The sequence below is a fragment of the Delphinus delphis genome, chromosome 5 (genome assembly GCF_949987515.2).
Source record: "Delphinus delphis chromosome 5, mDelDel1.2, whole genome shotgun sequence".
Taxonomy (NCBI): Eukaryota; Metazoa; Chordata; class Mammalia; order Artiodactyla; family Delphinidae; genus Delphinus; species Delphinus delphis.
This window is the reverse complement of record NC_082687.1, coordinates 21,497,547-21,513,903: the sequence shown is the minus strand read 5'-3', so window position 1 is coordinate 21,513,903 and position 16,357 is coordinate 21,497,547. Positions and strand designations below refer to the sequence as shown.

The 16,357-nt window shown below is 41.2% G+C and overlaps 1 protein-coding gene across 1 annotated transcript in view; it reads right to left on the bottom strand.

The window, feature by feature from the left end:
- Nucleotides 1-9,969, bottom strand: part of SCOC (short coiled-coil protein) — a 35,078-nt gene extending 25,109 nt beyond the window's left edge. The window contains exon 1 of the mRNA XM_060012075.1: nucleotides 9,870-9,969. Within this exon, the coding sequence (XP_059868058.1) occupies nucleotides 9,870-9,939 (70 nt within the window). The 5' untranslated portion in view covers nucleotides 9,940-9,969. The remainder of the gene's footprint in view (nucleotides 1-9,869) is intronic.
- Nucleotides 9,970-16,357: the final 6,388 nt, after the last annotated feature.

The following is a 16,357-nucleotide window of genomic DNA, read 5'->3' as shown; positions in this document are numbered from 1 at the left end:
AAAAATCTTCTAGATACTTTTATAAACAAAGCTTTCTAAATAGTTATCATGACCTTAGAGAAACCCACTAACCTTTTCACCAAGAATGCAAATGAAAGCAAAATATTCACATAGATGAAGGAATAATAATTGTCTTTTGTCTGCTTGGAAAAGGTAGTGAAGATTCTCAGGAGGGATAAGAAAGGACGAATGTGTTTTAAAATGCAAGCTTTTTCCACTTTTACTCGTGTCATGCTACCAGCGAGGAGAGAACCAAGCATGTGCACAGCCAAGTAGTCTGAGCCAAAGTCATTAAGCTGACAATGAAACGTGTGTGTGGAGAAACAAGGGAGCAATGATTAAATGGGGAAGAAAGCCAGTAAGGGCTGAAAAGGGGTGACTGTTGGCTGTGTGCATCCCAGGGAGGCTGGTGGAGGGAAGATTCAGGTCGCTCTAACAAAAAGTTGGCAAGGAACAAACACATGAAAAGATGCTCAACATCACTAATCATTAGAGAAATGCAAATCAAAACTACAATGAGGTATCACCTCACACTGGTCAGAATGGCCATCATCAAAAAATCTACAAACAATAAATGTGGGAGAGAGTGTGGAGAAAAGGGAACCCTCTTGCACTGTTGGTGGGAATGTAAATTGATACAACCACTATGGAGAACAATATGGAGGTTCCTTAAAAAACTAAAAAGAGAACTACCATACGACCCAGCAATCCCAGTACTGGGCATATAACCCTGAGAAAACCATAATTCAAAAAGAGTCATGTACCACAATGTTCACTGCAGCTCTATTTACAATAGCCAGGCCATGGAAGCAACCTAAGTGTCCATCAACAGATGAATGGATAAAGAAGATGTGGCACATATATACAATGGAATCTTACTCAGCCATAAAAAGAAATGAAATTGAGTTATTTGTAGTCTGGTGGATGGGCCTAGAGTCTGTCATACAGAGTGAAGTAAGTCAGAAAGAGAAAAACAAATACTGTATGCTAACACATATATATGAATCTAAAAAAATGTTATTGATGAACCTAGTGACAGGGCAGGAATAAAGATGCAGACGTAGAGAACAGACTTGAGGCCACAGTGGGGGAAGAGGAAGCTGGGACGAAGTGAGAGAGTAGTATTGACATATATACACTACCAAATGTAAAACAGCCAGCTAGTGGGAAGATGCTGCATAGCACAGGGAGATCAGCTCTGTGCTTTGTGACCACCTAGAGGGGTGGGAGGGAGGCTCAAGAGGGAGGGGATATGGGGATATATGTATACATATAGCTGATTCACTTGGTTGTGCAGCAGAAACTAACACAACATTGTAAAGCAATTTTACTCCAATAAAGATGTAAAAAAAAGCTGGCAAGGGAGGCTCACTATTCTCCTGGACCATTCATGGGGGCTGCCACTGAGTCCCTTCCATCTCCAATGTCAAATTCAAGGATTGAAAATGAAGGTTAAAGCCTATCCGTGGAAGCAAAACATGTCTTTCTGAAACAGCTTTTACAACAACTCTGATTCTGTGATTGGAGTACATATTGTTTCCTGTAGGGTCACTGAGAGCTTTTGAATCACTTAAACATCATTCCTAGGGTTGAGGAGCACAGCTGAAGCTGGTTCCTCCAGTCTGCCCTGCTCTTTAAGCATCACCCTCCTTCTCTCTACACTCCAGATTCTGTTTGAAGGCTCAAAGAGAACCTTCAAAGAATCTCTCAGGGGAACCCCAAGCGTCTAAGGAAACCAGGCTCTGACCCTCAAATTTGGAACAAGTCAGGCAGGCTGGAGGCCTGTGAGGGGAAATGTGTCCAAAGTGGATCCAATCCAATAGAAGCCTTTTTGAAATGAAGGTCCCCATGATGGAAAATAGCCCCCGGCTCCCTTCTTGACAGGAAAAAGACGTGGGGAAGGTCAGCATCTCATTAGCTCATGAGCTCAGGTAAATCAAATTCACCCTTGATCTTTTGAATCTCCTCTGGATTTTTCTCTAGGAAAAACAGTTAGCACAATTATGAAGGCTTTCATATAAATTTAACGTAAAACATTCTTACTCCCTTTTTTGTTGTTGTTGATCTAATAAAGAAAAAACACATTACTGATACAAGGCGATTGATGGATGGTTTTGTCTTTTACGGGAAGAGTCAAAATATTAATACTTACGTTTTGATGAGAAAATTAGAGAACAATCTAGATTACTGAGAATATTTAGATACTGCCCTAACATTCTGTTTCTTAAGCTTGTTTATTAAAACTAGTTTTTGCATTATGCTAGATTGTTTTATTTCAGTTAAGTGGATTTCTTCTGATGGAAGATTTTTTTTCGCAGAAAGAGCACTTACAATTTCTAGCGATACATTAGTGACCCCAGAGTCATAGCACTCTCAGAAGCTACTGAGAAGCAGAGTTGATCTCCTTTTTCTTATTGAATCTCTTCTGCTAAGTCTAAAGGCATTTTGCTGGGCCAGGGGAGGTATTCCTAATGCCACTGTCCATATTACCTTCAGCTTACAGGAAGAGCTATTTCACTTGGCCGATGACATTGTGTATACTTATATGGATCCCAAATGCCAATTAAGATTTGCTGAAACTTTCTGCCATTGCTGGTGCAATGAACACCCTTGTTCAAGCCACTAAAAACAAAAACACTTGTACCATTCTAGAGGTGATCTCTTTTGGCATCTCTAAGTATGTCTGAATAATCTTTTAAATTAATATTCATGGCCAAATTCATTGGAAGGTGTAAACTGAGGTGAAGCAGGGAGCGCTTCACTGTTCCTGACCAGCACATGCGACCAACCCTCACCTCATCCTTGTGTACTTATTGAAGGATGCCTCCACTCCAGGAGTCATCAGCACCATATCCTCCCATGAGGTCCAGGGTAACACGGTCAAGCCATTACCAGCAGTGCAGGGGACGCTGGAGCGTGGTGCTGGCTGCAAACACTGGCTCCATTCACCATCAGAAAAGAAAAGCCTGCTCCCTTTTTTCGGACAAGACTCCTGCTATGACTCAGTGTGTCTCCCAGCTGGGTAGCCACGAGTATGTTTCCTTCTTTAGCCCATATTATAATGGAGGGTGAGATGAAAAGGAATACAGGCCCTTGATACCTTCTACTTGGAGTGCTAACTAATGCAGGGCGTCGTGTCTGATCTGCTGCTTGGCTGAGGGGATGGCAGATGGCCTTCTGAAAGCTTTTCAAACCCAGACCGCTTTCAGCGGGGCACGAGGGGGGTATTGTTACATTTTCCAAACGGTGGTAGGAAGAGGTACCAAATAAAAGCACACGACAATTGTGCCACTTCTCCAGGAAGCTTATTACCACCTTACAATGAGGGCTAGTTGGGATGCCAAAAACAGATGCAGAAGCAGCTTTGACTATTATCCAGGAGAGATTTTAGAGAGCAGAGTCAGGAAGGAGGCTGAGGCATAAAGGAGGACAGTGGTGGGAAGAATATTGGCAGGGAAGAGGTGAGGGCCAGGATGAAGAGGAAAAAGAGGAGCTGTCTTATTTGTATCAGAAGAGAATCATGCTCTTGTTTAAAGGGTTTGTTCGTATCCACCCCCCGCCCCCTTCTACCACAAGCCTCTTTATCAGGAAGACATCAGCAGTCCCGCTTACAGAGCAGCATCCACAGGGCGCTGCCGTTACCATGACAGCCAATGTTGACAAATCTTGGAGCCTTTTAAGAAACTTGTGTGTGATCTCTTTGAAGTGGGCAAAGGAGGAACTAAAACGTACTGAATACTTACTGTAGGCCAGGCTGGTTCAGGAAGCTTCCTTTATTATTTCATTTAATCTTCAAAACAATTCAGAGACATACTCTTATGATCATTTCATGACCTAGGAAACTGAGGCTCAGGGATGTTACATAACTCGCTAAAAGTCCAACAGACTCAAGTCCAGGCATTTCTGACTCCAAAGTTCAAGCCCTTTCTGCCACACTACTCTGAGCCAATTCTCCAAATAGCCAGGTCCTGTCTACTACCTGGCAAGTGATAGTAGGTGCTCAATAAATGTTTTCTGAAAGCAGAACTAAATGACCCAGAAGTGGAGATAGGAAAGAAACTCTTAAAACTAGAAATGATTTAGGAAAGCTGACCTTAGGAGTCTATTCTCAGCTAGGGGCCCTCATCCCAGTGTACACACAAACTCAATCAGAATTATTGGGCCAAAATGTTTTGAGTGTCTATTAGGTGCCAGACATTGGGTTAGGTGCCAGAAGTACAGACATTTTAAAACCCAGGTTCCATCTTCCAGCAGCTCACAGTCTGTTGGTGGAAGGAACCCATATACATACAAGTATAATATGCTGTGAAAAAATATAGGTAGAGATAAGCTTGGCATTCTCAGAAAGGAGAAAGGAAACCTTACTCAGCCTGGGAAGGTCAAGGAAGGCTTCCTGGAGGAGGTGATGCCTGGATGGGTTCTTAAAGGATGAATAGGAATTAGCCAGGCAAGAAAGGGTGACTTTTGTTATTCCAGGCAAAGAGAGCAGTATGAGCAAAGTCCAGAGGCATGAAATAGACAGCATGTGCATAGAACATTAAGTGTTTCCTACTGAGCCCAAACTTTGTGGCAGGAAATGACACTGAAGAGATAGGTAGAGCCAGGAAGAGGGAGACTTTAAATGCCATGTTAAGTGTCTTGGACTTCAGCCAGCAGGGGATGCAAGGCATCGATCGGTCTCTGCAGGGAGAGGGAGTGATATAGGCAGTGTGGAGGAGAGATGTGAAGGGATAGAAATTGAAATAGGAAGAACAGTTGGGCAGTTGATGCTGTGGTTTATGTGGGAGATGATGAGGGCCTGATCAGGGAAGTGGTGATAAGATTGGAGAAGGCCAGATTAATTTGAGAAACATTTTCAAGGTCAAGTCAACAGGAATCAGTGCTTTGATTGGGTTGTGAGAAATGATAATGGGACGACATGTGAATTTCTCGCTTTAGGAACTGGGTAGATGATGCGGCCATTCATTAAAATTATGAATCTTACATGGGAGCAGATTATGGGGTGCCCAAGGGGTAAGATGAGTTCATTTGACACCTGGGACATATCTAGGTTCTAGCAAGCAGTTGGATTATGAATCAGAAACTAAGAAGAGAGATAAAGACAAACGATAAAGATTTGAGAACAGAAGTCTGAAAATACATTCTTCTGCAGTCATAGCTGACCTGCAGATGTGTTTTGTTTGGACTTCCATGATACTGTTTTTAAAATTAGGATTAGGTGGAAAACAGGGAAGAATCAGGAAGTTGCACCAAAAAAACCCCTGTATTTTTGGTGTCTCTTGAAAACTGTGCTTTTTTGCATTTCCATTCTTTCATGACAGCAGTCAGCTAGAAGTGGGAAGCAGCTTGGCTCTCTGAGCAGGGCACATGCTCTTCAGGAGCCTCAGTCCTCACCTGGCTGGGCGCCTGGCCCAGAGGCTCAGCGTTGGTTGCTATCTCATCATCACAATTGCTGTTGCCTTGCTTACAGTAGAGTTAAAAGAAAAGTAAGCTTTTCTTGTTCTCTTAATCAAAAGTAGCAAAAGAAATCTAGTCCAAGAGGACAGTGTGTTTCAAAGAAAATGATGTTGTGAAATTAATAATGTTCCCATATATTTGATGTGCAAACCAACCATGTCCTTGTTGAAAGAATTAAACTTGAAACATCACTGTGAAATAAACCATATTAAGAGTAATATCTGCTATATGTAAAAGATACATGATGACTTTCCATTTGTTTGTATCTTCTTTAGTTTCTTTCATCATTGTTTTGTAATTTTCAGGGTACTAGTCTTTACTATTGTTAAATTGTCCATACCACCCAAAGCAGTCTACACACTCAGCGCAGTTCCTATCAAAATCCCAATGGCATTTTTTACAGAAATAGAAAAAACAATTCTAAAGGTAATATGAAACCACAAAAGCCCCCAAATAACCAAAAAAAACCTGAGAGAAAAAAAGAACAAAGGTAGGGGCATCACACTTCGTGATTTCAGAGTAATAAAAATATATTACAGAGGTGGACCTTCAAGATGGCAGAGGAGTAAGACGTGGAGATAACCTTCCTCCCCACAAATACATCAGAAATACATCGACATGTGGAACAACTCCTACAGAACACCTACTGAACGCTGGCAGAAGAACTCAGACTTCTCAAAAGGCAAGAAACTCCCCACGTACCTGAGTAGGGCAAAAGAAAAAAGAAAAAACAGAGGCAAAAGAATGGGCACGGAACCTGCACCTCAGGGAGGGAGCTGTGAAGGAGGAAAAGTTTCCACACACTAGGAAGCCCCTTAGCGGGCAGAGACTGCGGGTGGCGGAGGGGGGAAGCTTTGGAGCCACGGAGGAGAGCACAGCAACAGGGGTGCGGAGGGCAAAGCGGAGAGATTCCCACAATCAGTGGGAATCAATCAGTGTGATACACCATATTAACAAACTGAAGGAGAAAAACCATATGATCATCTCAATAGATGCAGAAGAACCTTTCAACAAAATTCAACACCCATTTATGATAAAAACCCTCCAGAAAGTAGGCATAGAGGGAACTTACCTCAACATAATAAAGGCCATAAATGACAAACACACAGCCAACATCATCCTCAATGGTGAAAAACTGAAACCACTTCCACTAAGATCAGGAGCAAGACAAAGTTGCCCACTCTCACCACTATTATTCAACATAGCTTTGGAAGTTTTAGCCACAACAATCAGAGAAGAAAAAGAAATAAAAGGAATCCAAATCAGAAAAGAAGAAGTAAAACTGTCACTGTTTGCAGATGACATGATACTCTACATAGAGAATCCTAAAGAGGCTACCAGAAAACTACTAGAGTTAATCAATGAATTTGGTAAAGTAGCAGCATACAAAATTAATGCACAGGGCTTCCCTGGTGGCGCAGTGGTTGAGAGTCCACCTGCTGATGCAGGGGACACGGGTTCGTGCCCTGGTCCAGAAAGATACCACATGCCGCGGAGCGGCTGGGCCTGTGAGCCATGGCCGCTGAGCCTGCGTGTCCAGAGCCTGTGCTCCGCAATGGGAGAGGCCACAGCAGTGAGAGGCCCGCGTACCACAAAAAAAAAAGAAAGAAAAGATACATGATGGAGAAACCTAATAAACTGAAATGAGCATAGAAATTTCAATAGTTTGTTTTGGAAACTGAATGAAATAAACAATGATATACCATTGTCTCTTTCCCACAAATACACTGCTTGGCCCTAAATGTGTTTGAATTTACAAGCTGTTTTAGAGTCATTGGTATATAGCATGGAACCAGAGAGAGAAGGAAAGCAGGCCAAGGGCAGAATCTTGGGGAAAGACTTGTAGGAAAGGGTTCCCAAAGGAGCCTGAGAATGATGAGGAGAGGTTAAAGGAGAACCTGAGAACTGTGGTAGCATCAAAGCCAGGGGATCAGAAAGACAGGAAGGAAGGACATCAATACTATCAAATGTCTTTGTCCTGCACTGTGTGTCTGTCACCCAGAAGGGAGGCCAGTGCAACAACTGTACAGCTTAGACCAGAGATTCCCAAACTACCTTGGTTCATGGTGCCCTTCATTTTAAGTTATTTTTTTACAGTTCTCCAAGGCCAAGAGAAATACCAGACAGTTCCACAAATTAAGTATTCAGGTCCAAACATCTTAATAATATTTATTAATAATAATTATTATTAATAATATTTGTGGCCTTAAAACTTAGTAATCATTTAAAAAAAAAAAACACTACACCTAAGCTTAAAGAAATTTCAATTTCTTTAAAACTTCATTCTTAAGTTTTCCTTCTTAACAGCAGGAAACTCAGCATGGAAATAGATGTTATTGAAAGAAATGTAGGTCAATCTAATGTGAAATTGTGAACAAGCTGCATTTGTTTCATCATAATTTGTCTTCCCATTTTTATTTATCAAAGACCAAGAACCTCTTATTAACAAGAGCGTACCAGTACTGCCACATCAAATTGATACACTTATCTCCAAAAGCCAAAGAACATGGGGTTTCAGTTCTTTCCTGCTACAAGTACCTGAGCAATTTCTATTTGCCGTCTGGAAAGCTGAAGCAGCACGAATCAGAGCTAGTGCCTCAGCCCACTGCTGGTTACCACGCTGGACCATCGCTGAAGGCCCCTGGTGCCCCAAGATTCTGTGACTTGTCTGCCCAGGGATGAGGAGGTCTTGAGGGCGAGCAAGGAGCCTTCAAAGCCCTCCCTCGGCTGTGACAGCTCACCACCAACCCAGGCATCCTGCTTACCCCGTCCCAGTTTATCACTTTATTCCACGCCTACTGCCGGCCTCACATTCGGTTAGCTAACAACTTCGACGGTGTCCCTCTCCAAACCGTTGACAACCTTGGATTAGACACCTGAGTTCAAATCCCCGCCCTCCTCTGCTTTTGTGGGCCCTGGAAGCGCGAGGGCGGCAGAGGATGAGACGCGGAGGGTTCGGGATGAGGCGGTGCCGAGGACTGGATGAAAAGTCATCTGTTTCACAAAGGCTCCTTCTCAGCCTCAGCGAGCATCAGCTTTCAGGCCCAGCCCACGTCACAAGGGAGAAAGAATGCTGGGCGGGGGCGTCTTCGGAGCAAGCCAGCGCCCCGTAGGAACCGCACGCGCCCACGGCATATAGGACTCCCCACGCGCACGCTCAGAGCTCATCGTGTCTTCCACGAGCTAAGGAGCAGATTTTCCCAGGTCTTTGTTTCCTTCGCTGCCGTCTGCAGCTCTGTCGTTTTTCTAAAACGCCCTGATGGGAGCATGTGAAGGCCAGCGGTATCCCACTTCTTCAACAGCCCCGGGACCTTGTACTTTTCCTCGCGTCGTAAAGGCTGAAAATGCGCCTGTTTGATTTTCAAAGCCCCCAGCATGTTTACGCGGTGCTAGGAGGCCAAGCTTAGCTCTGGCTGGCTGGCAGTTCGGCTAATTGGCCACACTTTAGAAAGAGGCTTTTTGAATCTGAGCATTTAGGGAGAAAGTGGAGAAGCGTGGCTGTATGAAAGCAATTGATATTAAATATTCATGTTCTGCTCTGTTAATCAGAATCAGGAACCCCCATTGCTTAGCTGCAGTCTTGCTGGCTTCTATGACTGTGCTAAGGGAACTTGGATCCAAAACAATGCCACCAACCCCCACACACACATACACACACACACACACACACACACACACACACAACGTAGTTGCTTATAGGTTTGAAGTGTTTCTAGTTAACATTGTGCCACTCAGCAGTGTCTGTTTTCTCTCGGATGTTGAATGAGCCATAGTTATCCCTTCCATCAGCGTTTTAGAACCACTGCTCCCCTCTTTTTCCTTCTCTTGTGTGGAATTCAGCAAACTTTGTCCTTGCTTAAAAACCGGACATTTTCTGCAGTAATTTTTAAAGTGAATTGCAGTGTATTCTAGTTCATTTTTCAGAAATGGTAAAATTATTTCACGAAATAGAGAAGTAGTGGACTATAATTGAACAAATTGGGGTAATAATATCCTAGGTTGTTTTAGGTCTTCTCTCATCACTGACTTCATATTGGCAAACTGGTGCTAAGTAATATAAATGGAGTGTCTGTACTTTATATATATAACATACACTTTACATATGTTGAGGTCATGTTTCCTGAGCTCTTAGGAAATAAACGTTTTATATTTTTATTTGTCGACTGATTTTTTAAAGTACGTGTAATTCAACCACAAGAACCTTTAAAATAATCACTTAATTTTAAAGGAAAAAGAAAAATAGCTCTTAATTAAACATTTTTTTGGTTTTATTTTTGTAGCTATATTTTTTCAAGTTTTCTACAATGACTACGTTTTACCATTATAATAAAAACAATAAAAACTATAGTTTTAAAAAACAGCTGAGCAGTTGCTGAATTTTATGTTTCAGAATTCATCAGGTTCTTCCTTACCTGTGTCGTCTGCAAGAGAAATGTTGGTGAAAGTACGATCCTCCTCTTCCTCTTGGCTGGACCCGTCCATCTTGTTCACTTTTCAGGCCTGTTAGTGAGAAAAATGGGGGCAGGGGGAACGGCAGTTCTCTCATGTGATCGCCCTTGTTAAATAATTAATAAATGAGCGCCCACGTAGGTGCTATCTGATCCTTGCACAAGCCACCCTCTTCCTGCTTTCCACCTGAGGAGTTCTTAGTGCGTGTTGTGGACCTAACCGGAAATGATTAGGGACCCAAGTTAAAGAGTTACAAACCTTTACCTGAAGCTGTTGAGTTGGCACTCCTGCTGTACTCTGGCTAGATGTCAAACCTCGCCTTCAATCCAGTGTCAGTTTCCTTAGACTGAATTGTCCACGAACATTGCCCCAAAAGCCCTGGAATGAGGTTGGGGGGAGAAATTGAGTTTTATGTGATTAACAAATCTTTTGGACACCTACAATAAAATTCTAAGGGATTTGGGTCAGTGACCTAGCACATGACTTGGTCACAGAGCCTCAATTTCCTATCCTGTATCACAATGTCTTCTGTAAGGATTAATAATGACTCCAAACAATCAGGCATATGTGAGGGAATAAGATTCTGTATGTATTAAGCTCATCAGTGCCCTCTCATATTACTGTATATTACTCCATGAAAGCTCATTAAAATGACAGGATCTCCCTTCTCTATTTCTGGAGGAGCCAAAGGGGAGAGATGTTGGGCTTGCCAGCCCTTAGGCCAAAGGCCCTTTGCTAGAGGAGGAAATTTTCCTGTACAGCTGTTTTTCTTTGCCCCTAGTCCCCCTCGATATACATAAACAAACCCAAAACTTAAAAAAAAATTTTACATCATCACTCTTTGGGGGAAAAAATCAGCCAAATTTGATGAAGAATTTTAAGCAGGTATTAAAATTGAGCTACTACATGCTATATTTTGCCCTAAGTGCTTTGATACATAGGATTTCTTTTATTCATCTGAGTTCATTATTGCTATATCAAGCAAAATGGATGTAAGCTGTTGGAAATCCTAATGTTAAAAATTAAATTTCACTAGAATTCCCCCTAATTTTCCAATTCCATCCTACACATATTATGTGCCTATTTGATACAAGCTGGGGACTTTGGAGGGCTCAAAGTAAGAAATAGCTATTGCTGTTAATAAGCTTGTTAAAAAGCTCAAAGGCAAGATTCATTGAGGTTTAAGAAGGTAAAGAGTATACCTGGTTGGCAGATCTTGAAAGACTTAGAGAAGGTGACATCTGAGATGCTTGATCAGTGACAAGTGGCATCCAATAGGCAAAAATGGCCGGGTGGTGAGTGCTTTCTCAGTGAAGGGACATGGACAAAGGCTCAAAGATGAGGAAGCATTAGGCACATTTGGGAACCAAGAGTGGAAGGTACATGCAGCTAAGAGATAGTAGATAAGGTGGCATATAGGTTAAGTTCATAGCTAAGAGAGTTTTGAATGCCAGACTGTGTTAGTCCTCTAAGAATCGGACACTAAAGTAGGATTAAAAGGGTGAGAGAATACAGGGATGGAACCAGGAAAGGCTGGGAGAGCCATCAGAACATGATGCAGAGCTGACAAAGCAGGATGGAAAGTCTAGCTTGTCCTTCAGACTAGGGAAATTTCAACAAGGTTGTCAAAGAGTACTCAAGCCAAAGTTGACCCTAAGAGGCGTCCTGTTCCTCCCAGGAATGGTCTCCCTTAGCACTCCTGCAGTGCTTAGTTACTGGATGGGAGCAGCTGGTGGGAAGTGAGACCTCTGTGCAAATATGGTGATGGATTTCAGAGGACAGCAGCTGGGGCTCTTGGTCAGTTACACCAAAGTTGGAGGTCTACAAGGCATATGCTCATGGCTACCATATGAGCTGCATTTTCTAGCAACTCTATATATAATCATGGAAGCATAGAAATACCTCTCTTCCTGATCCATCCTCTGTCAGTCGTAGAAATAATAGCACTCACTTAAGTAGTTACTAGTGCTAAGCAACAACCCCATGAAGTAGGCACTAATATTATTTCCATTTTAAAGATGAGGGAGCTGAGGAATGGAGAGAGATTAAATAAAAGACAAGCAGCTAAGTAAGGCTGGGATTGGAATCCAGGCCCTCTGGATCCAGGGTCTGTGCTCTTAATCACTATATTTATACCATTTTTCCTGGCAAAGAATTTAGAAACCAAAGTGTGCATTTGGTTTAACCTATGTATTTGGGTTTTGTTTTTATTACTTATGGCCAATCGTACTTTTTGTTACTATTAGCCTAGGCACTTGTTTTTTGCCTTCTTTCTGATTACCTTCAAGGACATTTCTCATGAAGTATCTATGTTAATGGACAGGGGAGTGAAAAGAGATAAAACTCAAGTCAGTCAGCTTTGCCACTATTCCCATAGTCTTTGGGCAAAGTTATAATGGAGATGTTCACTTTTAACTGTAGTGGAGAATTATCTGTGGATTTAAATTATCTATGTCAAATATTTACTCCTATGTTTTCTTCTACTAGTTTTATTGTTTCAGCTCTTAAATTAAGGTTGATCCATTCTGAGTTAATTTTTGTATATGCAGTGAGGTAGGGGTGCAGCTTCATTCTTTTGCATTTAGATATCCAGTTGTCCCAACACTATTTGTTGAAGAGACTATTCTTTCCCCTATTGAATGGTCTTGGCATCCTTGTCAAAATCAATTGACCATAGAGTTTTTGGGGGGGTTTATTTCTGAAATCTCAGTTCTATTCCATCGGTACTTATGTCAGTACCACACTGTTTTGATTACGGTAGCTTTGTGGTTAGTTTTGTAGTCAGACAGTGTGAGTACTCGAATATTTTCTTTTTTAAATAAAGTTTTAACTATTTGGGGTCCCTTGCAGTTCCATATGAATTTGAAGATTGCATGAATTTGGTAATGAATTCTTAGATTTGACACCAAAAACACAACCAACAAAAGAATTAATAGATAAATTGGATTTCATAAAAATTAAAAACATTTGTACATTTTGATAATGTCAAAGGACATTATCAAAAATGCGAAAAGGCAACCTAAAGAATGTAAGAAAATATTTGCAAACCACATAGCTGATAAGGATTTAATGTCCAGAATATATAAAGAACTCTTAACAACTCAACACAAAGAGACAGACAACCCACTTTTGGAAAAGGACAGACAAGTGCCTGCATGTGGTCACGTCTGCCAGAGACAAGTGCTGCCTGTCTGAGCCCCAACGTCTGAGGAGGGGCTCTGAGGTGCTTGTCCAGGATGGTTTTTTCCTAAACAGCACAGAGCCTTGCTTTTCTGGATGCTCCCCCAGTGGTTTACTCCCTACTTTTCAGGCATCAGGGCTGTGCCTCTGAGGTGGGAGAGCCCAGTTCAGGACATTGGTGCACCAGAGACCTCCCAGCTCCACATAATATCAAAAGGCGAAAACCTCCCAGAGATCTTCATCTCAACGCCAAGACCCAGCTCCACTCAACGACCAGCAAGCTATAGTGCTGGACACCCTATGCCAAACAACTAGCAAGACAGGAACACAACACCATCCATTAGCAGACAGGCTGCCTAAAATCATAAGGTCACAGACACTGCAAAACACACCACCAGACGTGGACCTGCCCACCAGAAAGACAAGATCCAGCCTCATCCACCAGAACACAGGCACTAGTCCCCTCCACCAGGAAGCCTACACAACCCACCGAACGAACCTTAGCCACTGGGGGCAGACACCAAAAACAACGGGAACTACGAACGTGCAACCTGCAAAAAGGAGACCCCAAACACAGTAAGTTAAGCAAAATGAGAAGACAGAGAAACACACAGCAGACGAGGAGCAAGGTAAAAACCCACCAGACCTAACAAATGAAGAGGAAATAGGCAATCTACCTGAAAAAGAATTCAGAATAATGATAGTAAAGATGATCCAAAATCTTGGAAATAGAACGGAGAAAATACAAGAAAGGTTTAATAAGGACCTAGAAGAACTAAAGAGCAAACAAACAATCATGAACAACCCAGTAAATGAAATTAAAAATTCTCTAGAAGGGATCAATAGCAGAATAACTGAGGCAGAAGAACGGATAAGTGACCTGGAACATAAAATAGTGGAAATGACTACTGCAGAGCAGAATAAAGAAAAAAGAATGAAAAGAATTGAGGACAGTCTCAGAGACCTCTGGGACAACATCAAACGCACCAACATTTGAATTATAGGGGTTCCAGAAGAAGAATAGAAAAAGAAAGGGACTGAGAAAATATTTGAAGAGATTATATTTGAAAACTTCCCTAATATGGGAAAGGAAATAGTCAAGTCCAGGAAGCACAGAGAGTCCCATACAGGATAAATCCAAGGAGAAACATGCCAAGACACATATTAATCAAACTCTCAAAAATTAAATGCAAAGAAAAAATATTAAAAGCAGCAAGGGAAAAACAACAAATAACATACAAGGGAATCCCCATAAGGTTAACAGCTGATCTTTCAGCAGAAACTCTGCAAGCCAGAAGGGACTGGCAGGACATACTTAAAGTGATGAAAGGGAAAAATCTACAACCAAGATTACTCTACCCATCAAGGATCTCATTCAGATTTGACAGAGAAGTTAAAACCTTTACAGACAAGCAAAAGCTAAGAGAATTCAGCACCACCAAACCAGCTTTACAAGAAATGCTACAGGAACTTCTCTAGGCAGGAAACACTAGGGAAAGAAAAGACCTAGAATAACAAACCCAAAACAATTAAGAAAATGGTAATAGGAACATACATATTGATAATTACCTTAAATGTAAATGGATTAAATACTCCAACCAAAAGACATAGACTGGCTGAATGGATACAAAAACAAGACCCGTATATATGCTGTCTACAAGCGACACACTTTTGCCTAGGAACACATACAAACTGAAAGTGAGGGGATGGAAAAAGATATTCCATGCAAATGGAAATCAAAAGAAAGCTGGAGTATCAATTCTCATATCGGACAAAATAGACTTTAAAACAAAGACTATTACAAGAGCCAAAGAAGGACACTACGTAATGATCAAGGGATCAATCCCTTTACAATAACAATTGTAAATATTTATGCAGCCAACATAGGAGCACCTTAATACATAAGGCAAATACTAACAGCCATGAAAGGGGAAATCGACAGTAACACAATCATAGTAGGGGACTTTAACACCCCACTTTCACCAATGGACAGATCATCCAAAATGAAAATAAATAAGGAACCACAAGCTTTAAATGATACATTAAACAAGATGGACTTAATTGATATTTATAGGACATTCCATCCAAAAACAACAGAATACACTTTCTTCTCAAGTGCTCATGGAATGTTCTCCAGGATAGATCATATCTTGGGTCACTTATCAAGCCTCAGTAAATTTAAGAAAATTGAAAACGTATCAAATATCTTTTCCGACCACAATGCTATGAGACTAGATATCAATTAAAGGAAAAAATCTGTAAAAAAATACAAACACATGGAGGCTAAACAATACACTACTAAATAACCAAGAGATGACTGGAGAAATCAAAGAGGAAATCAAAAAATACCTAGAGACAAATGAGAATGAAAACACGATGACCCAAAACCTATGGGATGCAGCCAAAACAGTTCTAAGAGGGAAGTTTATAGCAATACAATCCTACCTCAAGAAACAAGAAACATCTCAGATAAACAACCTAAACTTACATCTAAAGCAATTAGAGAAAGAAGAACAAAAAACCCCCAAAGTTAGCAGAAGGAAAGAAATCATAAAGATCACATCAGAAATAAATGAAAAAGAAATGAAGGAAACGGTAGCAAAGATCAATAAAACTAACTGGTTCTTTGAGAAGATAAACAAAATTGATAAACCATTAGCCAGAGTCATCAAGAGAAAAAGGGAGAAGACTCAAATCAATAGAATTAGAAATGAAAAAGAAGAATTAACAACTGACACTGCAGAAATACAAAGGATCATGAGAGATTACTACAAGCAACTCTATGCCAATAAAATGGACAACCTGGAAGAAATGGACAAATTCTTAGAAAAGCACAAGCTTCCAAGACTGAACCAGGAATAAACAAAAAATATAAACAGACCAATCACAAGCACTGAAATTGAAACTGTGACTAAAAAACTTCCAGCAAACAAAAGCCCAGGACCAGATGGCTTCACAGGCAAATTCTATCAAACATTTAGAGAAGAGCAAACACCGATCCTTCTCAAACTCTTCCAAAATATAGCAGAAGGAGGACCGCTCCCAAACTGATTCTATGAGGCCACCATCACCCTGATACCAAAACCAGACAAAGGTGTTACAAAGAAAGAAAACTACAGGCCAATATCACTGATGCATATAGGTGCAAAAATCCTCAACAAAATACTAGCAAACAGAATCCAACAGCACAGTAAAAGGATCATACACCATGATCAAGTGGGGTTTATCCCAGGAATGCAAGGATTCTTCAGTATACACAAATCAATCAATG